This window comes from Prenolepis imparis, unplaced genomic scaffold, assembly GCF_030444845.1.
Source record: "Prenolepis imparis isolate NDT839.2.m4 unplaced genomic scaffold, iyPreImpa1.0 SCAF_8, whole genome shotgun sequence".
Taxonomy (NCBI): Eukaryota; Metazoa; Arthropoda; class Insecta; order Hymenoptera; family Formicidae; genus Prenolepis; species Prenolepis imparis.
The window spans coordinates 13,814,748-13,828,331 of NW_028141166.1; the positions used below are offsets into that span (position 1 = coordinate 13,814,748).

The 13,584-nt window shown below is 33.0% G+C and overlaps 1 protein-coding gene across 2 annotated transcripts in view; it reads right to left on the reverse strand.

Annotated features, from left to right (window-relative positions):
- Wat (worker-enriched antennal transcript) overlaps positions 1–13,584 on the reverse strand; it is a 142,634-nt gene that overhangs the window by 4,089 nt on the left and 124,961 nt on the right. For both annotated transcript variants that reach the window (XM_083043629.1, XM_083043628.1), the window contains 2 exons: positions 6,255–6,378; positions 2,751–2,849 (listed from right to left, as the gene is read on the reverse strand). In XM_083043629.1, coding sequence (XP_082899755.1) covers positions 2,751–2,849; positions 6,255–6,357 — 202 coding nt within the window. In that variant the 5' untranslated portion in view covers positions 6,358–6,378. The remainder of the gene's footprint in view (positions 1–2,750; positions 2,850–6,254; positions 6,379–13,584) is intronic.

Consider the following 13,584-nt stretch of genomic DNA (forward strand, 5'->3'; position numbering starts at 1 on the left):
GAAAGAGTTCTCACTCCTTTCGTCGATCGATAATTACAAATTTGACTACCTGATATTCTCGAATAACATTGATCTTCCCAGAGACAGCCGATAGAAGACGAATCCGTGACTAAAATCTGCCGATCTTTTCGAAGATGTCATAACCATCTGTCACTCGCCGCAGGGAGAAACGTCATTTTATGATTACCGTTATAATATTGAATAATCGGCTTTTGCAATCATTTTGTTATTAGATAAACATTTATCGGCGAAATTCTTCCATGAAATATAGCATAACATGAAATATAGCATGACATGTGTTATATAATTCTTCCAATTGACGAGAGATACATATACCTTATCTTTATGCCTGCTATATATCGACTATCTGTCGACTTTCGCTTGTGTTGAAAAAAATTTAGTTAAATCACATTACGATTGAAAAATTGCGTTTCTCTTTCGATATTACAATTCCATGCATTTCTTTAGAATTAAACGAGAGAAGGGACATGATTCACGCAAATGAAAAAATAAGTTGATCGAACTTGACCGCGCATGACCGTCAATCTGATTCGGTCAAAGACGAGACTAAGGGAGCGTTGATCTTCGCCTTTCGGTCTCTGTCTCCCCAATCAGGATTCCTATAACGCGTCGCCGACCAAAAAGGCAACCTTGTCGTCTCGTCGACCTCGTAACACCTGTTACGCACAATGGAGTAACTTAAGTAAGGTTACGCGTAAAACGGGTTTAAGCCACACACGACGAGGCCACGTAGCGTCGAAATCGCTTTCACTGAACCGTCGCGGACGTTCGTGCTCTCCAAGGCTGAAGATTCATCGCGCGAGAAAACCGGTATCCAGCTGCGTTCGCGGAAGAAGGAAGTACAAAGTTCCACCTCACGCTTCCTCTCGTGATGTCTCTCGTTATGCCTCTTGATGAGTCTATTTCGATAACGGTCGAGAGCAGGTGCGAAGGACGGCGCGAAAAAAATGAAAGCCGCGAAGTACGCTTAAATTACCGGAAGAGACACGCTGCCTATGTATTACGTCGCGGAAACCGAGGAGCCGATTACGCAAGGAAACCTGTATGCATGTTTTATGGTTCTATAGTAGTATTAGGTTTGAAATCGAATTTATTCGCAAATATAGAAATACTCAATCTCACTTTGTTCCCGTTTCGAACAAACGGATGACGGTAAATAGTTTGTTGGATGTAATTGACAAGGTTAATAAGATAAAGATCTAGCGAAAGTTTTCATTATTGCAAAAAAAAAAAAAAATAACGCAATCCAATTATGACAAAAAAATATATATATCTTGCATTAGATATATAATTTCTCTATAAACTTACCTGCAGGATATCATGTTATCTATCTAGCGTGCATTTCTGGCATGCTGACGGAGATATGTATGCTACGGTGCACGTTACTAGAGAGTGGCTAAGGAACCCACGTACCATATATTAGTATTGCATCTCGCTGTCGTGGTTCGCAATCGCGAAATCGCGATCGCCCAATTCAATGGGAAACGTAAGGTGACAAACGAGAATGTTGGAAGTTAAAACTTAACATGCTCGCGATTGCAATTATCTATTCTAATGCTATCTCCACGTGCAGTCTCTCGAGGATGTAATGAGAAGAACTGATTAACATCCTTGAACACTGAACGATGGGATATCATTAGCACACTCGCAAAATGACGTACTTGTCGAGATTCAAGGATCGAGGGAAGTAATAAAGTCCAATCTTCGAGCGAATGTAATGATAAAGGTAAAAATGGGGGGAAAAAATTTCTGCGGTTTGCCAATCTGAGCTCGACACGATGGTCGTAATTCTACAATTTTAATTTTTCAATAAATCAATTTTTTTGTTGTTACATAACATACAAAAGAAGAGATCGAAATTTGTACAACGATTATATGCGTACGTCTGTTTTGCGACGATTATTTGCTAAGTTTTTTTTATTATATAACTTACAGTGCATTAATATATTATAATATCCTTAACAACTATAAAGATTGTTCAAACAGTTGCGCAATTCTTTTACAATGAAAGAAAAATCTCTATTACGTTTAATTATAATATATTAAAATGCAATATTATGCATTTACACAATTTAATATTGCATTGAATTTCATCAATGATTTCGCATTGAGTATCATCAATGCTAATGTATTAAATTCGACAATGTAATAAACCAGCAATTATTACGATTATACACATCGTATTTTTTTCGCGACTTGCATAATTGACTAAAACATAATTGACTAAAATTCTTTACTTAATATTAGTTTCCTATAACTATTCCTTAATTGCGTGATATCATTGCTTTGGAATGTTAATAAGTGTATTAGTTTTATGTGACTTTCGAACGGTTCATAAAACAATAATTATAGTGTTGCACATGCACGACTACCTCGAGAAAAAAAAATTAAGAATAGAATTAATTCAGGAGAAGGTTGTGGTGTATCATCGACTTATTTTACAGATGATAAAAATAAATAGTGCTTATATATTTGTGCAGAAAGGCGAACAAGGCATTACGTGATGAGAGATACTCTCTCTTCCTCTTTCTCTATTTGCTTTCTGTTCATTCTGTTATCTTTTCGGTTTGACAGCTCTTTGAATTATCTTACATGCAGAGATTGGTCATATAAAGGCTCGCCAATTCGTATTCCACCACCGATCCCTTTCAATCTTTTCGTATTTTTTTTTTACTTTTTTTTAAAATGCATCTTCGAATATCTTTCTCAGAACCTGGTGAACGAATTACCTGCGCTGGGTGGCACAAATCCGTATCCGCTCGCGCCTACGATGACGCCACTAGTGTCAGCTGAATTAGGTGGCGGCCCAGCTGGGAATAATACCGGACCTATGAAAAGAAAACCATATTAAACGTATTCTCACACTCTTCTCGTTGAAGCTGTGATCGTTCTCACGATTGTTCGTTATGATACCAAAAATGTAAGCTTCATTTCACTTCTGCATCTTTCTGTTAGTGAATACGTTTAAGGTCTTAGGGCAATGTTGGATTATGTAAGAGAAAAAAAAAACATATTATATTCTTAGCATAATTTTCACTGGAAAATCTTAACCATTGTTTTGATAATAATATATATCATCAATCAACGATTTATAATCAAATTGGCATGCTTATTGTAAACGTTTGTCTCTAGTAAACTTGATAACAGATATATCGAACGCTACTTATATATAACAGATTAGATAGTACATATACACAGGATCTATTTGATTTGATCTTATCAAAATCTTGTTTGACAAGATTGAGGAAAATTGATTGGATACTCGGATCAATTACAAAGATTGTTATTAGTTTTACGGTCATTGATTCATCGATGCGTGATTGATCATACAATAGAAAGTAAATAGTATCATTAACACATTACACACCGAAAGAAATTCAATTAACTTCATAGTTTAATTATAGATACTTCTATCTACGTAATAGAAATTATTTTTTTATATATACTTTATTATTGTTAGGGAAATATATAATTATAAAATATTATTTATTATATATATAAATGCAATTGCATAAAAATATATTGAGACATCTTAATATCATAATGTTCATCAGTTTTATTATTATAACATGCTCGTGTTAATTTCTTGCATTAATTTAATACTTTCGAAAACTGACGGAAGCTATTATTTTTACGAAAATAAGCGGTACATAATAGTTTTATTAACGTTTAAAAATAATTTTAAAAAAGAATTGCTTCTCAAAAGAAACTTTGTAAGTAAAAATTACTTACACATACACACACACAAATTGTTTTTATTTATATTATTCAATAAAGTGCATTTAATAATAGCGGTGTGCGTTAAAAGAAAGTTGAATTTATAGAATAGGGAAAATCCTTTCTAATATGAGGAAGCTGTTTTCTTCGTGTTTTACACTAATCAATTTGTAGCGATATTCTATACTATCTCTATCTTGATACATATAAATTTATTAAAATTATTATTTTAACGATGGTAACATATGGATATAACAAACGCCAGTTTCGCGTCTTTCCTATCTATTATTTATAATGAAGTAGTAATCGAATACGCGAGCTAAGCGCGCTTTCAATGAGTAATCACTATGAATATTTAGCAGTATAGGAAAACGAACGATTTAGTAGACTTCTGATGTTATCCTGATTGCAGACTTCTTGTCAGCAGTAGCCTTGATGAGAATTATGAATGCAAGATAAATTGTCGGAAGGAATCGTTGTTAATCTTTTATAGAGTGCAATATAATTTACACATTTTTAAATTTTTGACGTTTAACTACAAGAATTTAAAATGCATGAGCATAGATAAAGAGCATGAATATCACACAGGATATAAATAGTAATAGCAAAATAATACGTTCTATTAGGATTTCTATCGCGTGTAAAACTTGAATGTTAGCATTTGCGTTGGCTAATTTAAATTGTGATTTATACTACTTAGGCTACTTGTTCACAGCATTTCGCCGCAGACATGTAGTAACAACAACATTATTTATCATTGAATGTGAACTTGACACTCATTCCGATGCCGTTATATACATAATAACACATAAATCTAGTTGCAAGAATCGAATATCCTGTTCGTGCAACACTAGTGTTTATGCACCATTTAAATAACATGCAGTTCAATCAACCTTAGAAGTCGAAGAATGCAAACGTCAAAATAACATTGTAATATTCTTAGATCATCACGTTAAATTTATATCTTTATAATTGTAAACTGATTATATAAAAATAAATTTTAGCGTAAAGAAAGTTCTATTTTCATAAGTCACATTTTATATTATAAAATTCGATCTTTTCTATAAGAATACTACAATCTATTATACTCAATATAGGAACATAATTGACAGAAACCAAGTGGACGATGCACTATATTATAAAAATTTTACCATAATTCACGATGCTGCTCACGATACATAAATACTAGCCTTTCCTTCCGTTACACGTGTAGTAAAGTAAATTTCTAGTTAGTCTCGCTGTTCCGGTAAAAGTTCTATACCGTCTAAGCAAGGTATAGGTTCTGCACTAACTGCGAAACTCTACAATTCAATTCGGTTTCGTTCTTCTCTTGCAATCAATCGTTTGATTATACGACAGTAGTGCACTTTATCAAGAGCATTCCTTTTATATCTTGGATCTTTACGGCCGAGCGAATATAACCGTCATAAAAACAATCATTGTTAGATTGTCAGTCTTGCACAAAATGTTATATAAACAAACGTAGGACAAGTAATGAGAACTACAGCAATTAATCCTCTAAAATATTTCCGTATAATTTTTTTATCAACTTTATCTGCCGGGTTTCTAATTGAAACTGTCATTTAAAAAATTTTCAGAATCACAACAATTCTGAGCTTTCGATCTTTAGTTTATTCTATAATCATTATATGTTAACTACTTTAATTCCAAAATTAAATTAAGATTTACATCATTTGAAAGAAAAATAAGGAAAGAGTAATAATTATCCAGAGTAATAAAATTTTTATTGCGAGTTTATATACTGAAACGAAAGTTATGTATGTACTGTTGCATAATCTTAATTTTTAATTGTTAGTGTTTATTGCAAATATAATGTACTGTATCAAGATTTTTTAGATTAATGCGATAATATATGAAACAGTAATTACTCTATTTCATTTTTCGATAACCTAGTAAATTCATTTCTAAGAGATACTTTACGTTAAGAAAGAACTTTCCAACGATTATGGAATTCTGAGAGAACAGTGAGTCAGAAATGTCTATCTTTATTTCGCAAATGAAACGAGGCCGTTTCTTAACGACGTATGAAAATAGAAGAAAAACATAATAACAAATCATCGTAATTGCACGATTTTCAGCTTCCTGATAACATAGATGGGAAAACGAACGCTTCCGAAGCATATCGTATTCTTCAACGAGCACTTCGAGAGGTCTAATAATAGCGTACAAATAAAAAAAAGAAAGCGTAATTATTTCTTAGCAAGCGTGCAACTCCAGTAATAATATAGCGATAAATCATCTTCGAATTATGCAAATTGATGTAGCTGCAGTTGTAAAAGTGCAAAGGTCATCTCAGAAAATCAGTAAAGTTATATAAGAAATCTCGCGCGGATAATTTACAACTTTATAACGTTATAAAACATTAACGATACACCCAACAGTAACTTTAGAAGATAAATATTATATAAAAGTTTCATATTAATCTGAGCCTTATGTAGCTTAATAAAATGCTAACAGAGATTATCACTATTGTCACTATTGTTTAAATAACTTACCTCTATTCGATCTCGGATCTCTCATTACTGTCTGAATATAAGGATTAAATCCCGCGAAGAAATGCCTAAAATTCTGCGCCGAGACTCCCATCAGAATAGCCATGACAAATGCGACTAGAATTATCTGCAAATAAAGTTCCTTTATGAATTCTTATTTCTCATAATATAGGTACAAAGGAAAAAAATATTTTCTAAAGATTATATTAACTTTCAAGAAAGTATTTTTCGATAAATTTAAAATTTAACTTTTTTTTTTGACACTTTTCCTTATACTTTACACAAAAGAAATTTCGAAAAAATAGTACATCTGTGATGACAAAAGATATATGTTTATTCATGGAAATCTCTAAAACACATATATAAAAGCCTTACCTCATCTTAATTTATAAAATATAGAATGCATTGTGAAAATTGTTGCGAAAAGGAAATGTAATCTACGGGCGAAAAAAGAGAACAGATCTCAGATGTTTAATCTTATAATATACTTTTGAACTATATTATTAAGTGACGCAACTCTTTCAACGTTTCTTCGCGAGTGCACGATATAGCACAGGACGCTTAATTGAGAAAGAATCTTTCTCAATGAGTATTCACACGTTCAGAAAATAGACCGGTGATTTACATACAGATCCGAATGAAAAGATAGACGTAAGAAGCTAAGAACGCATACTTAACTCATTCCACATATATAAATTGTTGGTTATTAATTATAATAAAGAGAGAATATTTTCGCGTAGCCTCTAATCACTTAGATTCTCATGAAGCAACAGCTGCCTGATGAAACTTGCTCTGCGTAACGCAAATGAGCGATCAAATCACCGCGGGGTTAATTTTATCCGTGTTATAACTGTCCGAAAAATGACTGTTATTATGATAATTATCGGTATTTTATATCAAAGAGTCCTCCAGGTAGAGTTGTTAGACGCTAAATAATGACACTATCTGCATAATGATACCGAGGCTTTAAATTATCGAGATAGGCTTTAAGAGCCGACAGAAATGTTTTACACAGCCTTGTGTTGAAAACTGCGCGCCATAAGACATCATGTCCCTTTCCCTTTTAATCTGACGGCCACGCGTTCTCTGATTTGAAGTTATATCGTCCGTGACGAAAGTGCGTGACAATTTTTATGCGTGATCGACCGCTAACCATGCGCGTTTCTAATATGCTTATAATTCTCACCACAAGCCGCGAAGAGATTTGCAACTCTAGAACGCAGCTACTTTATTTGGAATATTTACAAATAAATAGACATATATTTCTCAATATCTTTATTTTGTTGAAACCTGTTTGATGGGCAATGATAAAAAAATTGGGTTTTAATCAAAATTATTAAATCCATATTATTGAAATACTCAGCGTGATTTTATCTACTTTTTATTAATAATAATTTTTTAGTAATAATAATTTTGCTTCTACTAGCAATCTTTATTATATATTCACGATTTATCAATTTTAGATGTTATAATTATTTTGTAATTAATCTTTATCCTTTGCAATAGTCTGGTGTCATAAAAAGAATCCCGTCACAATCAAGTTATCGAAGAAAGTTATAAGGATCAGTTTGCATGATGCAAACGGCATTTACTTCGAAAATTCATTATAGCGGCATAAATTTCGTAGTTCTTACGCAAAAATTCGAGAAAGGTGGAGCAATAAGATGGGATTTCTTCATGGAGCCTAATTTCTTCTTCGATCGAGATCGCGTTCTTCTTACGTAAAGAGCTGATGAAATCGTTACAGCCGATTCACGAATCTCCTAACGGCACTCGAGGCATCGTCAAACGCGTCGAAGGACACCGTTTCTCGGACGTAATTACGAGTTCTTGGAGTAATCGCGAATAAAGGTTATCTCAATCATCAGTGCAACCAAGTTTGCTGTCGGAGAGTCGGTTTGTCCGCGAGATTTCTGTATCAAAGGCAAGGTGAACCGTCGCCACGGCCACTTTCCGCCTTTTTTTGCGCGATTTTCTCTTACCGGCGCAATGTCAAGGCGACTACGCGCTCGGTGGTTTACCTTTAAAAATTCGAATACCGTGAGTTTGTGCACGCGAAATGTTTCTTAATCGGAATTTTGTTGTATACACTGATCGTATATGCAAGTAGACCACGTATCCGTTTCGCGTTCAATGATCGAACAGGAATCTCGAGACCGACAATTATGTTGTTATGTTACAGCTCTCGGATTCTGAGATTTCAATCTGAGAAATCGGCTCAGAGAAGTTTGAATTTAACTGCAGCAAAATTTTTAAATATTTTTTTTTTTAACGTTTAGCGACGAACTGTATCCATTTAATTATAATAGAAAATTATGATAGATAAGAGTAGGCACGTGGTCACGATTTATTGTCTATTTTCTAATAATGTATGTTGTGACTCGTTTAACGAATGTCGCGACTCGTTTGACGTATTTAATTCCAAATGTGCGGATTATTATCTTATAAAGTTAATGCAATAACGATGGAGCATAATTGACAGATTGATGGAATTATGCAATAATGGCATGAGTTCGGATGGTATGAATATGTCGCTGAGAATAAATACGAGAAAGGAAAGACAGATTAATATCGTATAAGCTCGGTTGCAGATTGACAGCGTTTTTAATTAATAACACTCATTAAAAGAGCGTTCCACCGTTTACATTCTTTTCTTCGCAGAGCGAGAGGCACGCTTTCTTGTTTCTGATTCTTATCGAGCACGTTCGCGTGTCCCGAGCACAATTCATTTCGTTCATTAGACATAAAACAGCATTGATCTCGCGACCTACGGAAACGGAGTAGTCACGCGCAGAAGTCATATCGATAAATAGAAATTGACAAAGCACTAGAAAGATTAGACGTGATATGCGTGTAAGATGTCATTAAAACATATATTTATGTCGAAAACAAGTTTATCGGGGATTTTGCTTCTCGTTTTGACGCGAGAGTGAATTGGACAGGACGCACAAGTGAATTACCATATCTATTCATTATAACACTAATTTTTTCCTCGAAACAATTCTAATTTTAATGATTAAATCTTTCTCGGAAACTTATCCCTTCAGGATGTTATATCGTTAATATCGTCACGCTAACAGAATTAAACGTAAAAATCGAGGCATAAAGAGAAATAACGAGAGTGATGAGAAGACTCTGACTGCACCAAATTACGAGCAACCTCGATGTATTTATTATTTATTATCATAGTTTTATACCTGTTCGCACAATGTGAAGACAATGTGTAAACAAGGTGAAGGCAAGGCGCTCTTTTTCGCGCATCGAAATAATAATTCCCAAAATTTCCCCACGACAGTGAGATAGAATTTTTAAATAGAATAGAAAAGATCAGGCTCGCGATTGCGAAAAAAACACTAGATCAGTCAACTGGAAATTCGATGACTATAATATCCAGGAAGAATGCTGTATGCACGTGAACCAAAGAAAGTACAATATAATGAATGTTAATTTACGTGCATATATATTAATTGTGGTTCGCCGCAAAATAATTTAGAAAGAGAGCCGTTGCTCGCCATCGATGGCATCGCCGCCTTCGTTTTCTACGAGGTCGCCTATAAAGTGCGGCACACATGTGCGTAAGACTGTGACCGGCGAGATTATGTCGGCTAGATATCTCCGCGAGTGTGTGCAGATGATTGCGAGGAAAAACCGCGACGGCGGTTTATTGCAGCTATAGTCGTCGCCGCTATATTTTGCACGCGCGAAAAGACCGAGTCGACGATTTGTTTTACGGCCGCGAGAATCGATATCGCGCGCAACCGATCGATCGATTGCACAGCCGATGGGTGCAATCACGCGCGCGCGCCGATCGTTCCACGTTCAAAGGTTGCACCCGCTCGTTTACGTTCGTAAAAAAAAAAAGGAAAAAAAAATGCGGCGTGTCACAGCAATGCGGGCGGACAGCGGCGCGGTTTCATTACGCGGGCGGTATTTCACTGTTTTGCCCGGCGATCCGTCGTACGACACATCAATGAATATTTATCATCTATGATATAATAACTCATGCAAAGCGTGCACGCGCATCCCGTTGTCGCGATATTTATGGGATTAAAAACGACTTTTTTGAAAGATATTGAAGCTCGTGTCATGTATATATGTGACACATTGCGAAGACTTCATGTGATGAATTAATTTATTACAATAATTTATTACAATTCCCCCGTGTGTTGCGCGAAAAAGTCATAATTAATGTTAAAATTTGTAATTTCTGTTTTTCTGTTAAAGATTATTTAGAAGTTCTTATTAGAAAGCCTTACCACTTGTTATGTGAAAATTAATAATTTAAATAACGATTTTCTGTTCTACATATTTCGTGAGCCTATCTGTAAATCAATAACAGATCAATCAAATTGAAATTATTCTAATAGACCAAGTTATCACGTTAATAACTTATTTAATTTATTTATACAACATTAATATGCCAATTATTCAATCATAGGCTCTTTACTTATGCGTTTTCCGTAGAAAAACTTGAAATAAAAACCAGTATAATCCACTTAATTTCACCAATCTGCATCTATTTTGCACAAATATTACATCAACGAAAACGTAGTGAATACTATATATTATATAATCGTAAGAATATTTTTTATTATTCTTTTTTTATAGTTATACTAAAATAAATAAAATAAAAAGAATATCTCATCGATTAATATACTGTATATACATATAAATAGATATTACTTAATTAATATATATTAATTTTTATTACTTTTTTAAACATTATTTATTAATAGTTGTAATTAAATATGATGTTACTTGATATTTGTTAAACCAAAACCGACTGTCAATTTAGTTAAATTAATACATCATTTATTTATTGGTTACTCCTGAAAATTGATGCTAACGACATATTATCGACAAGCTATAATCGGCAAAACGAGAGACTGATTTCTGATAAAGATATTATACGAATGCTTAGAAAGTATATAATCAATTGTCAGTGCATTTATATATATATATATATTGTACATACGCACACATTAAAAGACGTACTTCCGCGTTTAACACCGAGTGAAACGGACCGTACTTAACTTGTTCCTGTATCTACGTAGACGTAGACGAACTTTTACACTATTAATATTAATCGATGTAATTGGGTTGTGTTTACATAGAAAGCAAAAATCGCACTAAGACAAAAATTTAAAACGGTAATTGGCCACAATATAATTTGCGATAATAATAATAATAACGAGATCTTTAATGCCATGTCATTGCAGAGATTAGAAATCACTTCCTTATCTTATAATCTCCGTTTTTTATATATAATCGACAGCTCACATTAACATATAATTGAATTATTCAGCATACTATCAATTACTTATAATGCATAATTTATGATATGATAAAAAAATAATTAAATAAAAAATTTAATAGAAATTAGAGAAAAAGAAAAAAAAATTTTTTAATTTACACAATTCGTGCAATATATTGTTTACTTTTATTAGATAAAAAAAATTTTTTTAAAGAAAATTTCTGATGAATTTTTAAATTATGAAATATCTTTCTTATTTTTATTTCTACGCAAACAAAATGCACTTACACATAACAGATATAATGCAGTATAAATATTTTATTTAAATTGCTTTTCTTGTTGTGAAATGTCTGCCGTAATTTACGTTTTTATTATTATTATGTGAAAGAAACATAATGTTTGTTTCCTGAATATGTTAGGAAAATCATAACTCATTTGTTTTTTTATATGCTTTCATGTAAGATAAATTATTGCAATTTCAAGATTATTTATGTATTCAAAGTAGAGTCGAAAATAATACAGATTATAAGATTATTATCATTATTTTCTTGTTAATTGCGATTTTTAAATCAAAATATGAACAATTATTTTCGTTTAATGTAAGGCGGTATGAAAATTAATGACAAAATGTAAAAATACAAATGTATAATTTTCCATAATTTCACACCGATTGCAATAAATCTAGGTAATGCTGCTGTAATTTATTTCAAGGAAATATTATATGAGAATTCGTCTCGAAACGTTGATCTCAGCACAAAGAAAGAGAAATTATGTTTGATAATATTCTCAACATTTACATATCCCAATTATTACTGTTTTTTAAATGTAATTTTCAATTTTTAAGTTACTCGCGCTGCGAGTATGTATAATTATATACGTTTATCTCGAAGCAATCCGAAAGTTAATGATGGTATAAAATTGCACCGTTTGTGAGAAATCCGGGCAATGCCAATGTAATCCAATGTTCACCAGGGAATCTACCACAATTCGGCTGCGGATGTTGAGTTTAAAGTGAGATCATGCTGCTTGTGAATATTGAGATGCGGTTTGTAACATTACTAACTGTTTAGTATTCACGTACTTGCCTAACGTGTCGTGATTAAATTCGTTACGCCAACGATACCGCAATCGGTCAACGCGAATGCCACGATTTTCTATGCCCGCATGAAATTCCCTTTTAACACGGACATACGGTTGACGATTTCCTCTATTTCTCTCACAAAAGCCAACGGCGAAACAAAACTGTAGCCAATATTACGGAAAACATTTGCAATTGTTAGATAAATTTCGTGGACACTTAATCATAATGACTAAAAAGAGAAAAGGAAAGTGGAAAAGCAACTGTGAGGATTTATTTAACTTACAATTCTTGGAACGGTTAGCAAATTGCATGTCACGGACAACGAATGCATCTTGACAACAACATCTCTTTTGCGAGAAAAATAAATGTCACTTTCTTTGCTTCTTTCGTGAGTTGCAGCTTTTCCTTGCGAAAGCATTTTGCCTTGCAAAATTGATTTGTTGCGTGAAATAAAATTATTTCACGGTAGTTACATATGATCAAAGCTGATTTATATAATATAACTTAAACAAGCGATTCCATGAGTTAAAAATAATTTTCATGTGTGCATGTATGTGTAAGAAATAGTAAAATACATATACTTCTTCCTTCTCTCAAAATCAGTTTTTTTTTGTATCCGGAATTTAAAATTTTAGGAAAGCTGCCTCAAATAATTAAGTTAAATCATTAACAAAATTTTTAATTAAGATTTGTTCTTTTGATTGCATCTGTATATGAGAAGTGATAGGCGAGAGTTACAAGAGCGCATTATTTTTACGCTACATGTTAAGTGCTGCCAAGTGAAAGTATACGCACTAAATTCATTCCAAAAGAAGCACGTTTGCTTCTGTGCCAGTATTACAACTATCTCGCCCTTGGCAATAAGCCAGGTATTACAAAAACGAAGATTAAAGGTGTTGAAAGCATATTCATAAATATTTGAAACGCATACAAACAGAAAGAGAATATTTCAAATGTACATTGATTTAACAAAAATTTACGGCTAAAAAGAAAAACTT